We start from the raw sequence: 25,583 nt of genomic DNA on the forward strand, positions 1-25,583 counted from the left end.
TCTGAACTTGGCTAAAGAATACTGCCCTGTAAACCCTATGGTCTTACTTCGTAACAGTGACCTTGGATAGGGTAACAGGATGAAGGGAATCTTTTCAGCAAGCACCTGCACTCTGGTTTCCAACTTAATCTGAGAAGGGCAAACATTCTCCGTGAAGAACCAGACGGGGATACTATAGATCTGATGAGCCCTGACCTCTGTCCCAGCCCCCGACTGTCCCATGGCAATGCCAGAGCAGCCAGGTACAACACAGAGGCCTGGGCTGGCGGACCCAGCAGTCTCTGCGTGAGCAGAAGCAAACACAGGTGCGCCAGGAAGCCTGATTCTGTGGAGTGATTCGCGTTTCTGGGTCAGTCCTGGCTACTGTCGTGGAGCTGCCAGGGACAGCGACAGAAGCGGGGTACAGCGGCTGTCTACCAGGCTGACACAGGACTCACGGGGTTCACGTCGAATAAATCCTGTGACCCGGAACACTGGGCGCCTTCTGCCGTGCTGTTCCTGCAACAGGAGAAGCATTTTACTCAGCACACTGCCGCCTCCAACTTGTGCAAGACTCAGGGAGGGTAGGGAGCTGTCGACAGTGGAGCCGGCCAAGGCCCGGCCTGCAGGCCACAGCCGCCCCAGGAAGTGTCAGGCCTGCGTGGGTTCGGGACTGGTTAGTCCGAAGTTCGCCTTGCACTGGGAATGTTTCAACCTCCCCAAAGTTGTTTCTTTAAAGCAGTCTTTTCCTAGCATCTGGCTTCACCTTCCTCCATCAGAGCGGAGCTGCTCTTTCAGGACGATTTGTGGCAATCAATAAGCATTTGTGAGAAAGCATTTGTAATATGACCCAAATGCAATTCCCAGTACAAGACAATAAACGGCAAGATCTATACTGTAATAAACTCACTGGCATTTGAGAAAAGTAATAAATTGGCATTTTATAACCCACAGATTTAACATCTAAAGGATTCGATTCTTGCTCCCATAAAGGCTAAATACTTGTGATGTATATTAGCAGCTTGAAAACTGACCCCAGGAACTATGCTGGAATAATAAACCCTCGTGCACTTCCCTGTAATGCACAGGACCCCAGGGGTGCCCTCCTGCCCCCATTTCTTGGGATGGCTGATGACCGATTATCCATGCTGTCCCAGGTCATTAGCAGCTGAGAGGACCTGGCTACTTCACCCAAGGGTGGCCACAAACCTGGGGCAGGGGCTCATCTGAGGAGAACTCTGGCCCACAAGTTCCTCAGCCAGTCATGAAGCTGGAGCCCTCCACCCCGTCTAGGGACTTTATTTTTTCGAGGCGGGGTCCTTGCTATGTTGCCCATGATGGTCTCCAACTTGCAAGCTCAAGCAACCCCCTTGCCTCAGCCTCCTAAGTAGCTGGGCCTATGGGACCAGATGCCCAGCTCCCATCTGAAATGTTAACCCTCAGTTTCCTCACTGAAATGGAAGTAAAGTACGTCTGCACACTGCACCAGCTTAACCCGAAGTGATGTTTCATATGCACATATGTTAAACTCTTAAGAACATGTTAGAGAAATAACCTGCTCTCAGGAGTATTTGAAAACAGAGTCTTCTTATCACCATGTCCACAATGGGCGCTCCAGGGGCTGGGCTTCTCGGGTGCGGTCATCTGTCTCCGAAGGCCCAGGTCAGCCCTGTGCTCAGGCACAGTTCTGGTGACAGACTGGGGCGCCCCAAGCCTTTGTGACAGACGTTCACAGGATGGCTCTGGAAGAGAGAGCAGTTGGTCATTCACTGCTCTCTATTCCAGGGAGGTGCGGCAAACCCCCTAACTAGTTTCTTTGTTAGAACCAAATGTCTAGGGCTTTCTGTTAAAGACAGCATTGAGCCCTCGTTAGAGTCAGCTTCCAAGTAACACAACAGAAATAACCCTAACAGGCGAACTCCACAAGGATGAAGGAAGCTAACGCAGAGACAACAGCAGTGAGAAAGTTCCAGAAGCCGCCTGGTGAGTGCTGTGTTATGTAGCAAACCAGCTGACAACACCCACTTTTCCACCCCTGAGAACCAGGTTTGTTTCCAGAAAAAGGAGAAACAGAGCCTCTGGCTTAGGGGATCTGGCAGAGTTGAGGATGCCTTATGGAAAATGTTAAGAGCAAGTGAACATCTACAAAGGAGCTTTTGAGATGCTCAACTTTCTTCCTCCCTTTGTGGTTCCCGAACTCCTGGCAGCCAGAACACAAAGGGATATGAAAAATACAGTGAATGTTTACATTTAAAATTCGATTACAGTAAAAAACACAGTGCCATGGGTCTCTACCCCTTCACACTCCCTTATCCCACCGTTCCTGCAATTTTCTAAGTTTAACAAGTCCTCTCGAGTGTCTTTACACAGTGTGATGAAAAGTACCAGAATCGCTACAGCTGAGTGTCATCCAGTGGAAAGGCGGCTTGGAAAACGCGACGCTGTCACCTCATCAGTGTCACTCACCCAGCCTGGCACCGTGACACTTCCCGCTCTTCCCCAAGATCACAATGAAAGGGAATTTTGAATTTATTCAGTACATCAACCATGACAGTGCCACTAAAGACGCTCACAACAGAGGACTTCCGGAACTGCTTCAGAAACGGGCAAGGATGGGGATATGAGTGTGCCAGGAGCAGGGGAAATACTCTGTGGGAGACTCGAGCCAACGCTGCCTTTACACTGTCACGGAGTTGTAGAAATTTAAACACATACCATATTTTTCAACACCCTCTGCACAGATGAGGATCCTTCTCCCCGGGAACCTGGTAGCCTCTGAGACTTAAATGCAGTGTTGTGCAGGTTCCCGGGGGACGGCCCGGCCACCTCGGCCACAGAAAGGGGCTCAGTGCCTATCTTACTGGAGAAGCAGTGAAGATCAGATGCCTGAGGACATCTGACATGGGACGGAACCCAAGAGCAGAAACGGAAGGCAGCCACACCGGGCCAAGACAGCAGCGCTACCCAGATGCACAGACAAGACAGACAGACAGTGAAGGGAACAGGCGGGTGTTGGACAGTGGAACATTTGGCGGCTGAGAAGGAGACTTGCGGAGCAGACACGGTTGCCAGCGTGAAAGGTGAGGAAACCGTGTTTAGAGAGAGGGTGCGGAGCTGCAGAAGACTCCGATCGGAGTGGGACAGGGGCGGAGAGACCACACGGACATGTGCCGTCCCCGCCACTCCCTCACCGGGGCCCCACCAGACACCCTGGTGAGGACGCTGACCTGAGAGGGGCTTGGCGGGGCTCTCCACGCGGAAGAACCCGGCATCAAACACAATTGTGTCCGGGGCCCCTCCAGCCCCGGCCTCCTCCTGCCGCCTCAGCCTCTCTCGCATTGCACTCTTGATCGCCGCCAGCCGGCTCTTGGCGGCTGCACGGCCGCTGTCATCCTCCCTCGGTTTGCTCGCTGCGCTGTGGGCAGGTTTCTTCTGTGAAGAGAAAAGCCAGTGTTTACTAAGGCTGGCTACCGCCTCGGGGAAAAACAGTCTACCACGTCGTCGATGAAGATGTCGAGGGCTGGGGACTCAGCTCAGTGGTGCCGCCGCCTGCCTCCCAAGCGCAGGATCCTGAGTTCAATCCCCAGTACCAAAGACAAAAACAAAACAAAAGAAACACACACACAAATGATGCTGATACTGAGAAAGCATCTATAAATACATCACAAATTCTCCATCCGTTTGTCAGGTCCCCAGGGAGTGGTGAGAATCCCGGGGTGACAAGGTGAAGGTCAGAGGTCGGCAGAGCACAGCCGGGGCCAGGGAGGGGACTGGGCAACATCGCCACCGCCCTGGGCCCGTGAGGACCCGCTGGGCTGGATGCCCAGGAGGGAGGCGGCGAGAGGACAGATCAGGGATGGTAACCAGCTCTGAGCTGCGAGACTCGTGGTGTGCGACTGACTTAGGTCTGGGACACACTGATTTCTGAGGCACCCTTGAGCACGAAGGAACTTGTGAAAGCAGGAAAGTGGTTTGACAGAAAGGTTTGAGGGTCATCAGAAAGTGGGTAAAACTGCACAGGACGGGCTGGGGATGCAGTGGCAGACAGCTTGCCAAGCGTGTATGGAGCCTGGAGCTAAAATCGATAGTGGAAAAAGCAACTGTATTCAATAGCGAGTGGGGTGAGATTACACAAATGCAGGGTTAGAAACCCCAGCGTCTCGCGGATGAAAATCCCCCGGCAGCTGCTCTGCAGGTGAGGTGAGTGACCCCAGTGAGGGGCCAGGGGCCATGCAGAGTGGAAATCTTGGGGTCAGGAAGCTGGTCTGATGGGGAGGAGGAGAGGGCAGCTTGGGGAGCACAGATCGCGGGGGTGGGGGGGCGTGGACACCCAGGTCGGGTGGGTGGGATTCATTGTAAACGAAGAGAGGACACTTAAATAGCCACGGGCTGAGGGAGGGCAGGAAAGCCAGAGACGCTGGCTGCTGCAATGAGGGGCAGTGAGAGACAGGACTCACTGTCATGGTGCACAGAAGAGACCAATTCGGTTTCACTTGTTTGCTTCCCTTCATAGTAGCCTGTAAGGGTTAGGGATGTAGTTTGGTGGTGGTGCAATTGCCTGGCAGTGCAAGCCTCTGGGTTTCATCCTCAACACCTCAAAGAAACAACACCCCCACCCCAAGCAAACCAAACTAAAAATTAAACCAACAGCCTACAAAATAGTCAGAGTGCCACCTGCTGGTGTCATGCGGAACTGCAAGACTATCGCCTGAGAACAGCCAGTACCCGCGCTGATTTAATACTTCTCAGTAAGAAACAGAACACTGATCTCTGCTTAACAGACTTGACACTTGTATCATTTAGTTGCTGCCTTCAGTGTCCTTCTTATGAGACTTCATTAATAAATAATAATTATAATAATATTGTTATTATGTAAGGGAGGTAACTGGGCATTGAACCCAGGGCCTTTGCAGAGCTACATCCGCAGCTCCTTTTTTCTTTGGTACTGGGGATTCAACTAAGGTCCTTGTGCTGGTGAGGCAGGCACCAGAACCACTGAGCTAAATCCCTGGCCCATAGCCCTTTTTTCTCTTGTACTTCTCAGAAGCACAAATGGCCAATAAACACATGAAAAAACATTCCACATTGTTGGCCCCTAGAAAAATGCAAATTAAAACAGAACTGGCATTTCACCTCCCTCTAGAAAGAAATGCCATCATCAAGAAATCAAATAACAAATGCTGGCGAGGCCGTGGGGAAAAGGGACCCTTCTCCACTGTTGATGGGAGTGTGAACTAGCACAACCACCGTGGGGATCAATATAGAGTTGCCTCAAAAAACTAAAACTAGAGGTTCCAGGTGACCCGGCTATTCCCCTCCCAGGAATGCCCCCAGAGAGTGAAAGTCACCCTATTACAGTGGTGTTTACAGCAGCACAGCCCACAATGGCTCAATCTTGGAAGCAGCCTGTGCGCCCATCAAATGATGAACGGATGCGAAAACGTGGCATTTATACTCAACCGGCGCTACTCTGCCACAAGGGACAAGCTTGTCATCTGCAGGAAAATGGATGCACCTCGAAACCATAATTTTAAGTGAAATAAATCAGACACACAAGCTTAAACATCGTGGCTTTTCTTATATGAGAAACCCAAAATATAAAGAGCTACTTGGAAGTAGGGAGATCTTTTTCAAATGGAAAGGAGACCAAGAGATGGTGGAGGCGAGGGAAAGGGGATGAAAAGGTATTGAGGTGTGCTGTGTACGCGCACCAACCCCACAAGACAAAGGTAATCATTATGTATTGCACACAGGCACTAATAAACAAGCAAAACAGAGAGTAAATAAATAAAACCCATCACAGCTAACAGTCTACTGGAGAAGAACACAGACTCCGGAACGGGAAGGTCTGGCCCGAAGTCCCCTGCTCCACCTTTGGGAAATGACCTGACCTTTCCAGGCCTTGGTTTCGGGGCCCAGGCTCGCAGGACTGCTGTGCGGTCACGTGAGTTAATGTGCCAAAGCAGCGCACTAATGTCTGACACATTCTCAGCATCACATAAACGATCGACTCAACAACTACCAGCGTTATTACAACCAAGTCCACAAGCAGCTCCATGAACAACGCCGACGCTGGTGTGACCTTCGAGTGTCCTGTTCAATCCTGGCCCTGACTGTCTTCTCCCCAGCAACAAACAACCTAAATTTTGTGTTCATTTTCTTTTTGTTTCATTTTTTTGGTGTGCTTTCTTTAAAGCCAAGCAGAATTCTGGAATATATGAAACCTACTTTGTAAAACAAGAATTCAGAAGCTAAATGTTTTTAAAACTTAAAAACCAATCAGAAGTCTCTATTAGATATCTGGATATAAAACCCACAACTTACCCGTAAGACTTTTTTGCTTGTGTTACTGTTTTGCCATTGAGATTCCTCAAGTTTCGTCAGATTGATGAATTTGTTATTTACATCTTCTATCTGTTAATATATAAAGCCCAAGTTCATCAGGTTAATGCTGCCATATTAGTACAAACTAGTGAACTGAAGCTCCAAAAAAAATTGAGCATGGTAACTCATAAATGGTGAGTTATTAAAATTAAAATGAGTCTTTAGTGCTCAAATTGAGACCCCCCTACTTTTGGTAACGGGGATTGAACTCAGGACCTTGTGCTTGCCAGGCAGGTGCAGCACAACTGAGCTATATTCCTGGCCCTGGGTGTTTTTTTGTGTGACAGGGTCTCACTTTGCAGCTCAGGGTGGCCCTGAACTTACTATGTAGCTCAGGCTGGCCTTGAATTTGAGAGCCTCCTGATTTAGCCTCCCAATTATAGGCAGCTAGTTGAGAGGTTTTTTGAGACAGGGTCTCACTATGTAATTCAGGCTGCTCTGGAACTCACTGTGTAGCCCAGGCTGGTCTTGAACTCTCAGCGATCCTCCTGCCTCAACCTCCCGAGTGCTGGGATTAATCCCTCTGTTTCTTTCAAGTTATGAACAATGCATGCAAAGTTTGGAACGGACGGACGTTCTAAACTCATTTGGATAAATGCCACAGGCTGGAGCTGCAGGACCACATGTTAAGAGTGCGTTTGGTTCTGTGAGGCGCAGCCACGCTGCCTTCCAGAGTGCATGTATGTTCTGCACCTTGGCCAGCAGTCACCAGGCCTCCCTGCCAGTCCACACCCGGGCTTCCCCGAAGGCACTGCGTCCAAGCAGCACTGACAGGCGAGACTGGTGCTCAGGTCTGTTGCTGTGAATCCCACTGCAGGACACAAGGTGTCGGTGTTGCTTCACGGGCGGCTCCCCGTCTCGCTCCTCTCTGGGAGGCATCTGTTTGGGACTTTTGCTCATTTCTTAAGCTAGTTGTTCATTTCTTTCCTTTTTTCTTCACAGCCATGGAAGTGGAGCCTGGGCCCCTCATGTACTGGGCAGGCATCGGCTGCCACTGAGCTGTGCCCCAGCCAGCTGCTCAGCTCCCTGACACTGGGTTTGAGTTTTCATATGTTTGGGACAATAGTCTTTTATCAGCAATGTCTTTTGCAAATATTTTTCTCCCAGGCAGTGGCTTCTCATTGAAAAGATTCAAGCAGTGAGCTTCCCAGTAGGATGGAAACCAGGGTGCCCCCCGGCACTGCCAGGCTCTCCAGAAGATGACTGCTGCCAACAACCTGCTAATCTCTCCACGCCCTGCCATGCATGTACACACATCCTCGCAACTTCCGCCCTCAAAACATGAAAAGGTCAGACTCAGGACTCAGCAACTCTGAGCAGCTCATTTTCAACAAAGGTGCCGAGAGGATTCAATGTGGAAAGGGTATTCTTCAACAGGGCTGGTCAAGTGGATATCCACCCGCAGAAGAATAGTTAGGCCTGCTCAATTTCACATGCAGAAACTAACCAACTGGATTGTAGATCTAGTTGGAACAGCTAAAACCATAACACTTTTAGAAAAAAGCAAAGAAGAAAATCTTTGTTGGGAGGCTGAGGCGGGATGATTGCTATGAGTTTGAGGCTAGCCTGGACATAGTGAGAACCTGTCTCAAAAAAATCAAAACCAGGGCTGGGGGTTTAGCTCAGCGGTGCCGCCATCTGCCTTGCAAGCACAAGGACCTGAGTTTGATCCCTGGTACCACCCCCCCAAAAAAAAGAAAAATAAAAAGATTTCAGGGCTGGGAATGTAGATCAACAGCACAGAGCCTGCCTGATAATCGTGAGGCCCTGAGTTTGATTCCCAAGGAAAAAAAAAAAAAAGAAAAATTTCATAAACTGAATTTCACCAGTGAAAAACATTTATGCTTCTAATAAGATTAAAATCATGCTACAACCCCAGAATTTCCTCTTGGCACAATGAAAAATAACCCAACCAGGTCTGTCTTTCTGTCTGTATGTCTGTCCGTCCTTCCGTCCTTCCTTCCATTCATTTTCCCAGAGCCCTGGACCTCTCAGTCCCCAATCTGAGCCACTGCTTCTCAAGCTTGCCACGCAGCTGGTTAGGCCTTGCCTTGGAGCCCAGGCTGGCTCTGAACACGCAGAGCTCCTTCTGCCTCAGCCTCCCGAGTGCTGGGATTATAGGCCTGTGCCTCTACATAAGTAGATTACTTAAAATTCCTTCTTCCTGTGCCACTGGCCACAGTTCCTCAGGCCCTTCTGGGGCTCGGGCATACCCTCCTCTGCTCGTCTTAGCCAACTCTTTCTGTGAGTTTTTCTCAGTTTCCTGAGAAAGTGGGCAGAAGAGGAGAAAGCTGGTCTGAAAAATGCCTTTGCAGCCTTACACTCGACTGGGGACAGAACTCCAGGCCAGAAATTGTTTTCCCTCAGATTTTCCAGGGCACTGTTCTTTCAGGTTTTAAGATCACCAGTGAGCTGGCTGTGGTAGTGCATACCTGATTCCAGTGCACAGTAGGCTGAGTGAGGCAGGAGGATCACAGGGAGTTCAAAGCCACCAGTGAGCCACTGAGGCCAGGGCTACCCCGGCTCTGGGTGCTGTGTGTGGAGCTGGGTTCCACTCTGGACGTTCCCAGGCCTCCTCCCCTTCCCAAGAGCTCCATGACCACACACTGCAATGCTCGATGCCCAGGTCTGCTCTGACCCATGTGTTAGGTACCATGTGAAGGTGCCCCTTCAGTCTAGGGTTAGGCCCTTCTGTGCTGGAAGAAAATTTTTAAACGATGTCATGGACCATTTGGTTCCTGCTACATCTCCCTACACTTCTATGCTGGAGGCCTAGGGTCTTGGACTGCTCTGCTTAACTCGCCTCTCTGTTCTTCCATTCCCCACCGCTCTCAGCCCTCTTCCTGGGAGATCTCCTTGCTGCCAGTCTTTCTTTCTTTCTTTTTTTTGAGACAGGTTCTCACTACGTAGTTGAGACTGACCTGGAACTCACTGTGTAGCCCAGGCTGGTCTCGAAATCACAGCGATCCTCCTGCCCCAGCCTCCTGAGTGCTGGGATTACAGGCGTGCGCCACCACACCCGGCTCAGTCTACATTCTAACCTCAGCTCTTATTTCCCCACCCCACAGGCTCTCTGTGGTTCTGTGACTTTTTTTTGAATATTCCTGCTTGACAGGAAATGCCTGCTGTCTGTGAGAAACTTAATACTTGCATTTAAAAGTTCTGTTCTCCTTACACGGCCCCACTGACTAGACCCTTGACTTACGAACTTGATGGGTTCCTGAAGGCTGGTTGTAAATCAGTACAGCTGAGATCTGGATGTTTACCTGGGTACATGCCCATAGATAACAAGAGGCAGAGGAATCTTCCATTCACCTAATTAACCCAAGTTGTTCGTATGTCATGCTGGTTGTAACTTGAGGCACACTGTAGCTGTTTTCCTAAAGGTTTGCTCTGGTCTCTGTCTTTTTGTCCTAAAGCCTCCTTTGCGGCTGGTGAGGGTGGCTCAGGGGTGGGGTCTGCGCTTAAATGCACGGGCCTGGGTTCATTCCTCATTGTCACCAAAATAGGTAAATAGAAAACACGTCCTTCCCATGTCCAGCATCGGCTGTTAGCTTGAGAAATGGTATTTTATGTGCACATTTCTCAAGTAAGCTCAACCACTTGCTGACTAAGAATTTCCTCTACCATGGGACTTTCTTTCTTTCTTTGTTTTTTTTTTTTTTGATACCAGGGATCGAACTCAGGACCTTGTGCTTGCAAGGCAGGCAACAGCACCACTGAGCTAAAACCCAGCCCTACTGTGGAACTTTCTGCTTCCAACTGAACTATCCACTGTCTCTAAGCGGTCACTGGGTCCCAGCCCGTCTGTGACGCAGAAAGCGCCTTTCATCAACTCCTGATCCAAGGTTCGGTGCAGGACAGGGGCTCAACCACTGCTGATTCAACTCAGCGCTGCTCTCTCCTCTGGTGTGGAACCGCGAAGGCCTATTCAGGAGGGGACCACAGTCCCAGTCCCCAACCACACAGGAAGTGCCAACAGCACAAGGGAGAACACGGGCATCAAACACTGATAGCGCAGCTCATACAAACTCTTTAACAGCTCACATAACATCACAGGTACCTAAGCAACTACTGTTACTCCATTAAAAAAAATCAAGTTACTATCGTCAAAATACTTGGCCACCTACCTGAAAGCTAACCATATCCCAAAACCCGTCCAGGTCTGTGCAGGTGGTCTCCTTCTCCCCGCGCTTGTATTCACAGTCGTCCACCAGCCCTTCAAACTGTCTGAACCTTTCCTTCATGAGCAGTCGCGTCTGGCCGACGGCCGTGCGGATGAGGTCTTTAGCTACAGAGGAGGGAGGTGTTTCCCAGTTAAAGGATGGAACCATAAGACTCTATCCCCAGTAACTTACACAACTGAATCTTTAAGGCAAAACACTCTACTACCGCAAAACTTTGTCATACAAATACCACCCGTTAACTTAGCCTCACTGCCCAGTTAGCGATGGATGTGGCTCCCAATCAGAGGCTGCCTACGAATGAGAGCACTCAAGGGCCTGTATTTTACGAGAATCCAACCTCAAATACCAGGCTGCACACAGCATCTGAGGAGAACTCCACACTGACAGAGGCACACATGATTTTTTAAAATCAACTTTGCCAAATAAGATTAAACTTTTCAGAAAATCTTTACCTAAATATTTTGGTAATTTTCCTTCATTCAAAAAAATTTTTGTATAATTAAATACCAGGACTTGATGTCACACATAAAGTCACATTTTTTTATGCTGAACAACAGACTTTCTTCTCCATTTTCCCAAAACACTAAAATAGCACACAGTGTAGTAATTTAACTCACAATACAAACTGATACATGCAACTTTCTCAAAATGACTATTTTAAGCTTCACTTTGGGAGTCCTTAAAAACTTAACTCTTAAGTGACCTTTTTTAAGTTATCATCAAACAAGTTACTTCAGAAAAGTCTCAGTGTAAAAGAGACCTCAACTCCTTGGCTCTGGGAACTTTTGTAAGGGAAAATACCTGACTGGCCTCTATATCTGAGCTCCCCTAAAGTCATATTAAAAAAATCTAATAGTAAGAGTCTTACACCACTTTTGCAGTGACAGCAGGGAACATATGTTGAGAAATGAAAAATTCTTGCTGTTTTGAGCAGCGAAACTATAAAGCTGGCAGTGCTAGATTTTCACGTTTCGGGTGAATGTAATCACAGGGAAAGGACAGAGCCAAGACGTCAGGGCAGCATGGCTCTCTCACCGTTGTCGGGGAGGTCCAGCTCAAGCTTCCTGTCCCAGGCCAGGCAGTTCAGAGTTAACTTCTCAGTTTCTGAACGGAGGATATTTCTAAAACGATGACACCCAATTTCAGTGTGATGAGAATCAGCGTTAGCTCGACGACACATCACACACACACACACACACACACACACACCCCTTAAAGTGTAAGGTGCACAGCACTAGTCTGCCAGAGTTCACGCTTCCCTCCCACACTAACGTTTCCTCTTGGTCTGGCTCGGCAGAGGATGACCACAGCCCTCACCCTCGCCTGCTTTAGAGTCCTGAGGTGTCCGTGGACGGCGCTCAGCCCCACTGCCCACGGCCAGCGAAGTTAACAACTCTTAGGGCTGGGACTGAAGCAGCCGGGCTCAAACTTAAAGATGAGCCTCCGTGGGTCTAAAGCAACTGGCGTCAGTTCTGCTCCCCAGGTTGCCCTCTGCGATGGTCTGAGACATCTGGATCATCACTCTGGCTACAGAAGCCGCGGTGTCCTACAGTGTGCAGGGAGAAATCCCCACAAAGAGTAGGCGATCTCAAATGTGAGTGACGCCCAGCTTGAGAGAGCTGCGCCTGCAGCGAGTGGAAGAGGCCTAGTGCGTGAGCGGCCAGACCCTTCACAGCGGCGGTGGGGATGCGTGGAGGCTCCAGCACTGCGAAGGGGATTCTTGACCTGCATATTTTCTTACCTTCTCAAGTAAGAACCACATGAGTGTACCAGCTATTGGGAGAATAATTAAAATTTAAAAGTAAAATTCACCCAGCCAGTTTCCCCCCATTACCCTACTATATTAGATGTTTATACAAAAACAAAGTGTATACATAAAATTATTATTACTCCCATTACTGTTGTTCTGTGGCTCTGGGGATTGAGCCTAGGGCCTTGTGCGTGCTCGGCTGAAGCTCCACCACTGAGAACAGCCGTTCTGTTGTGTCTTGGAGACGCCGTCTCCTTAACCTTTCCAGGCGGGCTGCAAGTTGGCAGTCCTTCGGCCTCAGCCCCTTGAACAGCTGGGATTCCGTGCGTCAACACGCCCAGCTGAAGTTAATTTTATTTTCCTATCAAGGCTGGCAGTGGAACCACTGAGCTAATTCCCAGGAGTTAAATATTCCAACGGGGGCTTGAAATGCCTAGACATGAACATGAGTCTCGGACTGGGAACAGACGAACCTGAAGTACAGCACATCGTGCTGCGGCTGAGGGACGGGACCCTCATGGGCCTCGGGTGTGGGAGGCAGGGCTTCCGTGGCGGACAGGACACTGCAGTCTCTAGTAGCAACTTCACTCTGGTTCAAGTCACGTTCTAGAAATTAAAGAAAACATTACTTGTAAATTTCAAAATAGCAATTCTTAAAATAACACCCCTCACACCCCTCACCCAAAGACCTTTAAAAAAAATTCTTCCATTTTCTCCATGTTAAATTCTAAGTTTTTTGTTTGTTTTTAACAGAGTCAAAGTTTATTTGAAAAGAGTCAGGGATAAACTGGCTCTAAAGGGCAAGCTTGGGACGAGTAGAGGAGGAAAAGCGAGATAAAGAACACAGAGGACACAGGGGCAGGCTATTGTGAGGAAGGCCACCACAGCCAAAATTTTACCTTTTTATTTCTGCCTCAATCACACTGTATCTTTTTTTTGCGGGGGGTACCAGGGATCGAACTCAGGTCCTTGCGCTTGCAAGGCGGGCAGCAGCACCACTGAGCTAAATCCCCGGCCCCCTGCCTCAATCATTTCACTCACCACACCTACTCCAATGTGGTTCTCAGTGTTCTTCATCTACTCAAACTTGCGTTCAGTGCCCCTGCCTTCTCAGTCTGTATTGTTTAGTTTGGTTTTTTGAGACAGGATCTCACTGTGTAGCTCAGGCTGGCCTTAAAATTGGTAAGTAACCAAGGCTGGCCCCCTGAACTTGAGATCCTCCTGCCTCAGCCTCCTAAGTACTGGGACTGCAGGTGTGCACCACTATACCTAGTACAGTCTTTTTATTCCATCTAAGTCCAACGTCACTCCTCCTAACTCTATGGTGAAAATTAGCTCTGAACAAATCACTGATAAATCATAATCCAGAAATGTAAGCAAAATTTCTGACTAAAATACAGTACCTTCTTTGAACACTGGTTCAGAATCCAGAGGACATGGTAAGTTACTTGACTCTTGCTGAAGTGTCTTGGTAGAGTAAGTTTTACATTCTGAGGCCAAGATTTCTTTACTTGTTTCTTGGATCTTATCACTAAAAACAATGACAAAAACTGATTTCATGAAACATGAAGTCCATATATCTATTTGCAGGATTTCAAAATTGTGTTGCTTTTTTAAAATCTGGGATAAAATAGATAAGTTTCTTAAAACAAAAACAAAAACCAATCAACCAATCAACAAAAAACTCTGTTCTGGAGGGGAAAATTTAAAAACTTGTGATGAGACTGCCCATGTTTATTAATAAACTGTACTGTGATCCAGAGTCTGAAGCAGATGTCTGGGGACTCTGAGTGTATCTGTTGCCAGTCGATCTGGCCTTTTCTTTGAAAGATTCCACCCTCTTCCCTAACATGCGGCAAGTTAAAAAAAATTTTTTTTTCTTTTTGGTTAGAGGTAGATTTTCTAGAGTAAATTTCAGCCCTAAATACTCCAACCTGAGCTACACTCTTATGCCAATTTTTTTCTAAATGTTATAATTAAATCACTTATTAAAAGCAAAAAGTAAAAATCGTAGTGAATGGTGAGAATAGTGAGCAATCGTTAGGAAATATAAAAACTGTCAACAAGTTACTAGAGCCTTTGAAGAACTAAGTACAAATTTTCATGATTTTTAATCGACATATTTCACTGACGTCTAAGAAAGGTGGGCGACCCATCCGGGACCCCTCCTGCCTCAGGAGCTATTCCTACTCTCTATTCTTATTCCCTATTGCTATTCTCAATAAAATTTTCCTTAAAAAACAAAAAAATCTAAGAAAGGCATCTGTGACCCCTCTTCACAAAGAACTCGTTAAGATTTTGTATCTCGAAGCGAGGTAGCGACAGCCCTCCCTGTGTCCCTGTGTCCCTGTGCTGTGCTGTCGGTTAAGGCTAAGGCTGTGTCCCCACCCCTGTGGCTTCAGGTCCCAGGTGTAGCAGGGCGTCAGGAAGGCCTCGGCGCTCCGGGGCGTCATGGGCGTCACTTGGTAGGTCTTCACGCCACTCAGGGGCTGGAACACGAAGTCTCTAGGCGCGAAGGAATTCTTGCCTCTTGTTTTTGCAGGATTTGTCTTAGGTAACTTTTCCATTTTTGGTAAGGCTTCATCTGGATCCGTTCCACTTGTTGAGCTGGTCTGTGAAGTCTTTTCTTCACTATGGACTTTAAAAGAAACCACCTAGAAATCAGTAAACAGAACAGGGTCAGAATTTCTAAGGATGCGGCCAGGCAGTCTTCACGGACTCGGAAGTGTGACCGTGGGCCTGGGGATGTGGCTCAGGGGGGAGCATATGCCTGGTATGTACGAGGCTTGAGTTCCACCCCCAGCACTGCAAGAAGAGCAAAGGAGAGCCAGTAGGGTGGTGCAGGTCTGTCATCCTAGCCCTTGGGAGGCTGAGGCGGGAGAACTGCTGTGAGTTGGGAGTCCAGCCTAGACCATATAGCAAGACCCTGCCTCAAAACCAAATACTTGGCATTTATTTTTTTTGGTACTGGGGACCAAACTCAGATCCTTACATTGCAAGGCAGGCAGCAGAACCACTGAGCTACGTCCAAAGCCCAATAGTAGGTATTTAAACATAAGTTTCAGAGGTTTCTAAGTTTCTGTCTTAAAAATTTTTTTTTTTTTTTTTTTTTAGGTTTCTGACTTTCAACAAGATCTATACTCAAAATAAGGTATTTCAACCTGGACAAGGGGTTAGGTGGTAACATGGTCCCAAAGGCCAGTAAAACTAGTGGCAATCTGGAGGGGAAACTGAGTCCCAGGGAAGCGCTCTGAGGCCCAGCTGATCCGGATGGCACTCAGTGCAGGGCCCCACTTGACTTTAGTAAGAACCCAGATGAACTGCGTACTCTTGAGCTCCACCTCTTCAAGTCTGAGGAATCGTAGCACAGATGATAAACCAAGGGTTGGGGCCTAACACAGGGCTCTTCGTGGAGGACTTTACTGGGCACCATGCTCTCAGAAGCCTCAGCTTATTTAATTCTCGCAACCCCTCTTTGTAGGAATTCTCTAGAGGCAGAGCACAGGCTCAATGACGTGACTTGCCCAGTTCCGCAGCTAATCCTGAGCAGAGAAATGAGGGAATCCAAGTCAATACGTCTCCCCCTACTCTGTCCTGTCCTGTACCTCCTTTTCACACAACGGCTTCTCCAAGTTGTTTCTATTATATTCTCCATCTTCTCTTGGTTAACCAAATTATGCTTTCTCTACCTATAAGACTAAGGAATCTGGAGAAACAAAAGTAAATCTTCCTGCTGCTTCCTTCCAGTTCCAGGGCTTCAGCTCCTGAGTGGCTTCACCTCAGTTCCAACTTTATGAAAGCAGCAGTGAGGTTTCCAGAGCGGATGTTGTACTCTACCTTGTCAGCTTTCGTTTCTATCTTTGTGGCAGGTCTTCCTTTAATTGGTGCCTTTCTTTCTGGTTCATTGTCTAAAATAAAAACGAAATAAGATAACCGTTTTGACTAGATACAAAACGCAATTCTGGGAAAAGAGAGAAAAGCAACAATAGGAATGTATGTCTTGAAGGACTTTTACTATCGAAAGTTTTATAGGCCAGCTGTTTTCAAAACAACAACAAAAAATAAAAGTGACTTACCTCTTTCCTCTGAATACCGAATACGTATTTACTAGATAGCTAGAAAAACACAGAAAGCCTATAGTCCTAGCTACTCAGGAGGCTGAGGCAGGAGAACTGTGAGTTCAAGGCCAGCCCAGGCAATTTAGTGATAACCTGTCTCAAAATAAAAAATCTAAAAGGGTTGAGGGAGGCTTAGTATAGAGCACGTCCCCAGTACCACACACGCATGCGTGCACACATACACACACACACCCTCAATTCCATCACCGAGTTGGCATTTCAGAATATGCTTCTCCAACTTTTCTCTATGTCCACCACCTCACACCATGCCTTACAGAGCTGAGGTCCTACTGCTCACGGTTTGACCTGTGTTCCTTTGCTTACTTATCACCACTGATATGAAGTGTTGAGTACACTACTCTTACCAGATGGTTGGACCAAGATTTTGAATTTCTTTTCTTTTGCGGGGGGCGGTGTTGAGACAAGGTCTTACTATGTAGCCCGGGCTGGCCTTGAACTCGTGGTGATCCTCCTGCCTCAGCCTCCTGAGTGCTGGGATTACAGACACATGCCACCAGGCCTAGCTAGAATTTCTTAATGGATGGACTGAGATGTTAGGGGCCATTGATTTTTCACTTCGAGGCATTGCTTATGCTAATTCAGGGGTGTCAGCAACCCAGTGTCCACCCTTTGCTGACTGTCACAGCACAGATTGGAGCTCAAGGTTAGAATTTTTCATTTCCATCTTTCTCAGAGAAGCACAGGCTGATCTTACAAATTAAATAGAAAAACTTGAAGGATTAAAGCACTTTTTAGCCATTGCTCTTAGCTGGGTGTGGTGGCACACGCTTGTTATTCCAGCCTTCTGGGAGGCTGAGGCAGGAGGATCATAAATTCAAGCCCCACCTGGGCCATTTAGTGATAAATGGAGACCCTGCCTCAAAATAAAAACATTTTAAAAAGGGACCAGAGATGTAACTTAAGTGTAAAGGCACCAATTCTAGCCCAGCACCCCAAAGAAAAACAATCAGTCTTCACCAAGAGCAGCTCTTGTGGCTGGCTTTCTGACTGGGGCAGCGGAGAGTGTTCTTGGGACCTGCTGTGTGGCCTGAGTTGCCGATCTGGTCATCCGGGTGGGCACAGGCACTGCTTGGGTCACAACTGTGGGAAAATAATCAAATGTCCTTCGTCACGAGCGACACCTCACCGCAGCGGCAGCGGCCCTAACAGCAGCTCCAGCATTCCCACCTCTGTTTTCTCTGTCCAGTGCCCTCCTACTGGTGGCCTGTCTTTCGCCAGGTTGGGCTGTTCTGATGTCACTCCTGGTTGGAATCTGTGTAAGAGATGAGGTGCTACATGATTTAATCGCGTCATGAATCAAACCGCCCCATTTCTGGTTTGGAGAATGATCCCTCACCGGAATCCTGGCAATTATAAAGAATCCAACGACAAAATGCACTAACTCAAGGAAAATGCAGAAAAGGTTTTCCATTGTGTAAATCTCCTTACAACCTCTTATACAAAGTGCTAGTAACCTAAACCATTAAGAATATGGAGGGCCAGGGATTTAACTCAGTGGTTCCCTGCCTGCCTCACAAGCAGGTGGTCCCAAGTTCAATACCCAGTACCAAAAAAAAAAAAAAAAAAAAAAAGATATGGGCCAGGGATAACTCAGTGGCACAGTGCCTGACTGGCAAGCATGAGGCCTCGAGTTCGATTCCCCAAACAAAAAAGAAAAGAAAAAAGCGCTGTCCACACTCTTCCACACTTCTTTAAACATGCCAGACCCACTTGTGCTTGACTTCTGAAATGTGCCTGCAAGATTCTCCTGCAGAAAGTTTTCCCATGATCCACTCCCTCATCCCCGCCAGGGGCGCCATCCCTCCGAGTAAGGCCTTCCCTGGCTGCCCTACCCCTGCTGCACCCCCCAACCCCTTTGCCATCTCCTCCATAACATCTGAAAAGAGTCTGAGTGGTATACATTTAATACTTTTTTTTTTTTTTTTGGTACCGGGGATTGAAGTCGGGTCCTTGCGCTTGTAAGGCAGGACACCAAACCGCTGAGCTAAATGGTATTTAGTTTCTTTCTCTATTTTTATTGTTTGTTTTTTTCCTTTTTCCTTTCTGGAACCCAGAGCCTACGGAAGTGCCAGGAACACGGAAGTCACTCCAGATCCGCCCAACACGTGAAACCCATCGGGGAAGGAAGTTAGAACTCCTTGAAGTGTCTAAGAGCCCACCACCACCGTGCTGAAACGCAGGCGGGTGACCGGCAGCGCCCGAACAGAAAGAGGCCCGCACACAGGCTGCAGGCTGCACCGAGACTCAAGGGTCCGGACAGGCGTCGCGAGGACCGGAGGGGTGGGGGTGGGGAAGGAGATGACGTCAGCGGAAACGTCCTCGGTGCCTCCCCAAACCTGCCCGTCCGTCCGACCGTCGTACCACTAACCACCACTTTTGTTCTGGTTATGGCGACTCAGTCACTGTGTTTTGTCAGGACCTTACGCTTGTTGCAAGGCAGGTGCTGGAACCACTAGGCTAACTCCCCAGCCCCAGTCACTGTGTTTGATTAAACATAAGTTTATTCCTCTAAGGAAGAAGAAGCATAATTTGCTATTTAGTAACAGTTGTGTAGCAGCCAACCATACCTTACTTGGTTCCATTTGGTCCTTGGCCTTTGATCTTGTAATGCGTCCAGAAGACGAGGTGGCCTTCGAACAGTCAGAAGATCAAGTCAAGACAAAACAGAACAAAAACAGCAACCACAACAAAACCAACTAGTAAAGTTCACTTTCACGTCTCATTATAGAATGAAATTGCCAGTTTAAATTTTATCCTTAAACACCTACTTTTTCTGATTCTGGCTGGACTTAATATCTTCAAAACTTAGATTTCTTAGGAAAAGAAAGCGCTGGAAACCATATTCCCCAGGTATTAGAATCCTAATCAATAAGATTAGCTATTTTGCTGGGTATGCTGGCTCATGCCTGTAATCCCAGCACTCAGGAGGCTGAGGCAGGAGGAATACAGTGAGTTTGAGGCCAGCCTGGGCTACAAAGTGAGTTCAAGGCCAACCTGAACTATATAGTGAGACCCTGTCTCAAAAAACAAAACAAAGCAAAAAAGATTAGCCATTTGGGAAAGGGGTAAACAGACAAGTGAATCTAGGTAACTTTAACCTCTTCCATGGTCTGTTTTTCTTCTAAACAGAAATACTCTCTCTTTTGCCTAATACATACAGAATATATTTAGCCACATCTTTCTACTGTGAACTATACCTATCAGTTTTGGTCTCTTCCATACTATCCTGAGGTCAATCTACACAGAATAAATAATCAGAGATCTGCTAAGTAAATTAACGAAATCATAAAGCCCAGAAAAGCAGGGAACATCTAGGACCATTACATTATTAGATTTAACTGAGACCAGGTTTCACTGTGTAGTCCAGGCCGCCCTTGAACTCACGGTGGTCCTCCTGTCTCAGCCTCCTGAGTGCTGGGGTCACAGGTGTGTACCACCACACCCAGCTCTACAGCATTCAGTTCTTACTTCAATCACGACTGCACATGCAATCAGCTCTTTTAAGCAATTATTTCAATGAGAGCTGCAAGATATATCATGTACAGGTCCAAATTCCCTATGATAATAATGTGATCATGATGTATATCTAAAATGTACCAATAAATGTTTTGCAAAAAAAGTAAAATGAGATCTGTCATCCATGTCAGTCTCCCCATCACTGACACTGCAGACTCCGCAACGGCTGGGAGCTGTGCACACCCGCCTGGAGTGGGCGCATCATCCTGTGGCTCATGGCCCTGCCACCCTGCCAATGTCACACCCAGATCCACAGCCCCGCAGCCTCCATTCTGTGCTCCCCACATGGGCTGACACCCAGCATGGCCCAAGTAAAGAGTTCCTACTCATGCATCCGCTGAAGCCTGTTCCTTCTCTTGACAGCCCTGTCTCTAGGCGATCACTTAAACAAATGGTGCCAGTATCACTGTGTCTCTGACGCCTAAATGCACTGTCCCGGCCACTCACTCACCCACTCTATTATGACAGGGCCACAGATGGCCTCATTTTCTAAGAATGCTTTCTTGTCCAAACTATTACTAACTTGATAATGACTACCTCATCTGTAAGCCTCCCCTGACTCTTCACAACCTGCGGGATAAATGCCCAGTCCTTTGGCACAGCATGATTCAGCCTGGCTGTGTTTTCCTATAGGTTTATCCTATCTCACCTACAGATGCATCAAGAAACCTGGTGGGCATGGTGGTGCACACTTGTATTCCTAGCTACTTGGGAGACTGAGGCAGGAAGATCTCAAATTCAAGACTAGCCTGGGTAACTTTATAAGATCCTACAGGTGGGCGTGGTGGCGCATGCCTGTAATCCCAGCACTCGGGAGGCTGAGGCAGGAGGATCGCTGTGAGTTCAAGACCAGCCTAGGATACACAGTGAGTTCCAGATCAGTCTTCTCAACTATATAGTGAGATCCTGTCTCAAAAAAAAAAAAAAAACCAAAAAAAAAAAAAAACCTCTTATAAGATCCTACAAATACACACACACATATGGGCTAGAGATGTACCTCAGTTGTAGAAAGTTTGCCTGGCACATGTGAGGTCCTGGTTCAATCTGTAAGCCCACAAAAAAACCCCAAACAAAACAAAACAAAAACATTTGGCATTCCTTCTTCCAAGCTGCTGTGATGCCATTCCCACTTCCTACCAAATGGTCATGTGAATAAATAAAGGACTAAGGCGGAGGGCTGATTTCAGTCATTTGATTTCTGAAAGAAAATTCCAGATGAAAAGGAACTTATTCTTCCATACCAAGTGAAAATCGTAAATTTACCTTTTTTGGCTCAGCTTTCCTAACATTCTGCGTTGATGAAAAGAAGGAAGGGACGTCAGGCCTGTAAAGGCCCACTTTAAACACTCCTCGTTTAGCTTTCTCTCTCTGCTCTTTCAGCTTTTGAAGCTGCTTTTCCTCTTTGTATTTCTGGAGCATTTGTTTGCGTTGATCACTTAGAATAGTTTTCACAGACTCTAAGCAGGAAGGAGAAAGCGAAACAACACAGTGCATAAACATTTTAGGTAAAAAGGCACACAGAGACCCACAAGACCATTTCTGACTGACTTCACGTGCTGCTACGGAGTGCCCATAGCACCTTCTAGCCACAGGTTATTAAAAATGCCCCTGCCTTGTGTGCGCCTTGGCTTGCTCACATGTTATTAACAGCTTCCTACTGCAGGGAAGAGGGGCCTGTAGGCATGGACAAGAAGAGAACAAGGGCCTCATTAGGGCTTCTGCCTGATCCTGACTGGAAACAGTTAAAACTTTACTGGAGGGAGCAATTAGTAATACCAGCCCCTCCTCACCTCCAGTAAAACGGAAAGGAGACAGAAGGGTGAGAAAGGCTACTAACGTAAAGGAAAATGTATCTGTGTACTCTGGGGCCACTATATTGTCACACCAGACACACATGCATCCCCTACAATCACTAGCTCCAAGTGACCTTGTCTGTAAGACTCCTCCCAACCTACAAATCCAACAGACAAGGCCCTGACAAGGACACAAGGGCAGGAGGAAAACAAACAAAACCCTGCAGAGGCCATGATGCCCAGGTTAGGGTGCTTATTAGCATATTATTGTTATTATTATTATTATTTTTTTTTTTTGAGACAAGGTCTATCATTCAGATTAGCCTGGAATTGGTGGCAACCCTCCTGCCTCAGCCTCCCCAGAGGTGGGACTGCGAGTATTCACTACCATGCCCGGTTTGACTCCTTACTTCTCTTTATCTGGCGCTATCCTTCTTTCTTTTTTTTTTTTTAAATACTTCCTAATTGGCAAATTGTATGAATTCTTTGTGCTTTTCTCTAAGTACAGTAATATTTCTGCTGGCAAAGTATTCTTTTTATTTTTTCTTTTTATTGAGTTTATTGGTACATTCTAGGTATACAATATAGTTACACTCATTACTGGGATCTTGTACCTTTACATGACAGGTCTTGATGCTCATTTTTTCCCCTTGTCCCTGCCCTCCCCTCACCTCCTCCTCCCCTCTCCATTTACAAACACTTTATTTACATTTTTATCATTTTCTTATAATTTTTTTCTTTTCCCTTATTCCCTCCCCCACCTTTTTTTTTTCATTAATTGTTTTAAATTTTTAAAATTCAGCTGGAGGCTGGGGATGTAGCTCAGTGGTGCTGTGCCTGCCTGGTAAGCACAAGGTCCTGAGTTCAACAGCCAGTACCCCTCCAAAAAAAATTGTTTTTAAAATAAGTAAATAAAAAATAAAAATTCTGCCAGCACTGAGGCAAAGGGATCATTTTGAGTTCAAAGTCAGCCTGAACTACAGTGAGATCTAGTGGTGACTCTGAAATGACAGATAAGATCACTGGACTCCTGATAAAGCCTCAGTAAATAGCAGAAACATGTAACAGCCGAGGTTTGAAAACACCCAGAAGGCTTAGCACAAGTTCCCTGTGTCGTTTTGGTTTGGTTTTTTTGTTTGCTTTGGTTTGGGGACAGGGTCTCACCCTGTAGCCCAGGTGGGGCTCCAACTGGAAGCTTTCCTCCTACCTCAGCCTCCGGGGCAGAGATCACAAGTGTGCGCCACTACACCCAGCTCAAGAGAGCTTCAGAGGAGGCCCTGAGCTGCAGACGGGGCCTGCAAATGCCTAACACCCCTGGAACGAAGTATTTTCCCTTGTCCCAAAATTGGTGTCTTGCATCTAAAGGCAGAAGGAACTACTTAGCCCACAGTGTACAGGGAAGACCCCCGCCCCCAATCCTGGAGTTTATGGGACAAAGCCAATCCCGCTCCAGCCTGGGGTGGAGGACACCTGGGTGTTGAGGGGAGAGGTGGGCTGACCCACTGCTGTTCCTCCTAAGAAGGAATTTAGTGAGCAGCAGTATGACAAAGTGTCCTATTTCACTAATTCTTCAATCATTCCAGTTTTAGGCTTATCAATTTATCTTGTCAACACTTATCTTAACCAAGCTCCAGAAGAATGTCAGCTTTTCTACAAGCCAATGCAGATGATAAAATGGTGTAATAATCCACAGGGACCGGCTTTGGCCTGGCTAGCCATACAGCCTCGACGTGGACAGGATGCACCAACTCACTTAGGAGGATATTTAAAAACTATTCTTTGGTCAAATTCACTCCCACACCCACAGGCATTACACCAACTTTTATTCTGAAAAGTACAGCACTTAAGATGGTGGCAGGCTCGGACTTACTTGGCTTGACACTGGCCTTCTGAACAAGTTCCTGAGACGTCTCATCTAATTCAACACAAGTTTTACTCTGCAAGGGAGGAATGTTGACATCTTTCAAACCGAAGTGTCTGTTTCGTTCATATTCCTTATATCGGTTTTCTTTTTGAGACAGCGATTTCCTGTGAGCAATTTTAGTTCTGATCATCTCAGTACTTAAATCCTTTCTGTGACGGCTGGCAAAATATGAAGACATCCTGGCAGAAAAGAACAGAAACCAATTCACATGCATTCTCATTGAATTATTAGAACAGCTTGAAGATCCCAGTTATCTCCTACCCCATCTCAGGGCCCTTGGATATAAAAATATTAAAATGCACAATGGAATAAATATGTGACAGACTGGAAAAGAGACCATTAAAGAACAAGACATTACAATCTACTCTAATTCTAGATGGGCGCTTGCCTGACAGGTGAAGTGGAACCCAGGAAAACTCTAGTCTAAAATACAGGCAAGTGGGCCAGGATTCAGCTCAGTGGCAACGCGCCTGCCTCACAAGTTTGATCCCTGGTACCACACACACACACACACAAAACAGGCAAGAGGCCCTGGGATGACCATGGAGAACACTGGAAAGAATGTAGCGAAGGTGAAAAAAGGGGAACTAAACTGTAAACAGAACAGCTTCCTAAATCTGGTGATGAACACAGGAGACCAGCGTTTCTTCTCAATTCAAAAAGCAAAAACAAAGGAGAACCACGCCTGCTCCCGACCCAGCCGCCATCACTCAAGCGCCAGGAAGGTAGCCATGCGGGTGCCCCTGAACCCCCATAACCCCCACCCGCACTCTCAGTCCTCCTGACTGTGCCAGTTTTTTGGACCCACTCTGCAGAGGCAGAGGTGGTCATCAAGGGTATTTTTCTGAGTTCCCAACATTGAACATCTTTAAAGAAAGGGCGTGGGAAACCTATAGTAGAACGGTGTGGAGTTCAACCATTCAGAAGGTTGGGGAACTCAATCTGGACCTTGCAGCCCGAGGTCAGTCAGCGTCATGGGGTTCTGCAATCAGCTAACTGAGATCAGGGGTCTTGCATCCTCGCTCTGTCTGAGCCATTAAATGGTAAATATACTATATTGAAAAGTTTGTTCACTGCAGACATGTTCTGGACTGCTTCTTGATTTCAATTTAATTCAAATGATTTAAGGGTGATAGACTAGTGACTACCACAGGTGGTCAGTGTCCAAGTTGTGCTTGATCTTAATGTGTTGCTGATTGTATCAGTTGGGGTAAAGCATTGCCGTTGATTTGATGAGCTGTTTTCTCTGATGTTATGAAGATGAGAATGTCTGTGGGTCGTTAGAGACACAGAAGCTAGGGTGCAACTATATCAGGAAGATTTGGGTGATAATCCAGAGATTAAACCAAGGACAGTCCGACAACAAAAATTAAAATGAGAAAACACTTAAGCAAGACACAAGGACAGACTTCCAGTTCACCAATGGCAAACAGTAGGGCAAATGAGGATGAAAAGGCCGATGGTGAACCGCCAGGACACCCTGAACTCAAAGCACAGGAAGTAACAAAACAGATCAATCAGGCTCTAGAAAAATTCAAAACAGAAATAATTTCCCAGATAACCATAGAGACAGTGAGCAAAATGGAAGTCGTGATTCGAGACTCTAGAGCAGAAATTGACAGAAAAATAGATGAGCTCAGGACCATGATAGAAGCCATGAAGGCCCAGCATAAGAAAGAAATGGAAACAATAAACGCCCAACATAGGAAAGAAATGGAATCCATAAAACAGATTCAAACAGATATCCAGGAGATTAAACACTCTATTGAAAGTTTACGCAACAGAATGCGAAGACAGACTCTCAGATATAGAAGATTGCAGTCAGTGACCATGAAAAGAGAGGTCTCTTAAAAACAGTAAGAGATCATGAGAAATCGATCCAACAACTCCTAGATGATGCAAAGAAGAATA

The 25,583-nt window shown here is 47.0% G+C and overlaps 1 protein-coding gene across 3 annotated transcripts in view; it reads right to left on the reverse strand.

Annotated features, from left to right (window-relative positions):
- The window catches only part of Dlgap5 (DLG associated protein 5), a 34,701-nt gene that overhangs the window by 4,745 nt on the left and 4,373 nt on the right, over positions 1 to 25,583 (reverse strand). For all 3 annotated transcript variants that reach the window (XR_004517739.1, XR_781906.3, XM_010632525.2), the window contains exons 2-16: positions 23,619 to 23,851; positions 21,219 to 21,412; positions 19,007 to 19,069; positions 17,607 to 17,691; positions 17,397 to 17,519; positions 16,138 to 16,208; positions 14,689 to 14,954; positions 13,704 to 13,831; positions 12,774 to 12,906; positions 11,586 to 11,671; positions 10,494 to 10,654; positions 6,304 to 6,393; positions 3,207 to 3,411; positions 1,535 to 1,721; positions 438 to 498 (exon numbers count right to left, since the gene is read on the reverse strand). Coding sequence is in view for 1 of the 3 variants with exons in the window: in XM_010632525.2 (XP_010630827.1) it covers positions 438 to 498; positions 1,535 to 1,721; positions 3,207 to 3,411; positions 6,304 to 6,393; positions 10,494 to 10,654; positions 11,586 to 11,671; positions 12,774 to 12,906; positions 13,704 to 13,831; positions 14,689 to 14,954; positions 16,138 to 16,208; positions 17,397 to 17,519; positions 17,607 to 17,691; positions 19,007 to 19,069; positions 21,219 to 21,412; positions 23,619 to 23,850 (2,085 nt within the window). In the remaining 2 variants the exon portion in view is untranslated. The remainder of the gene's footprint in view (positions 1 to 437; positions 499 to 1,534; positions 1,722 to 3,206; positions 3,412 to 6,303; positions 6,394 to 10,493; positions 10,655 to 11,585; positions 11,672 to 12,773; positions 12,907 to 13,703; positions 13,832 to 14,688; positions 14,955 to 16,137; positions 16,209 to 17,396; positions 17,520 to 17,606; positions 17,692 to 19,006; positions 19,070 to 21,218; positions 21,413 to 23,618; positions 23,852 to 25,583) is intronic.

This window comes from Fukomys damarensis, unplaced genomic scaffold, assembly GCF_012274545.1.
Source record: "Fukomys damarensis isolate Sample0158 unplaced genomic scaffold, DMR_v1.0_HiC HiC_scaffold_17, whole genome shotgun sequence".
NCBI lineage: Eukaryota > Metazoa > Chordata > Mammalia > Rodentia > Bathyergidae > Fukomys > Fukomys damarensis.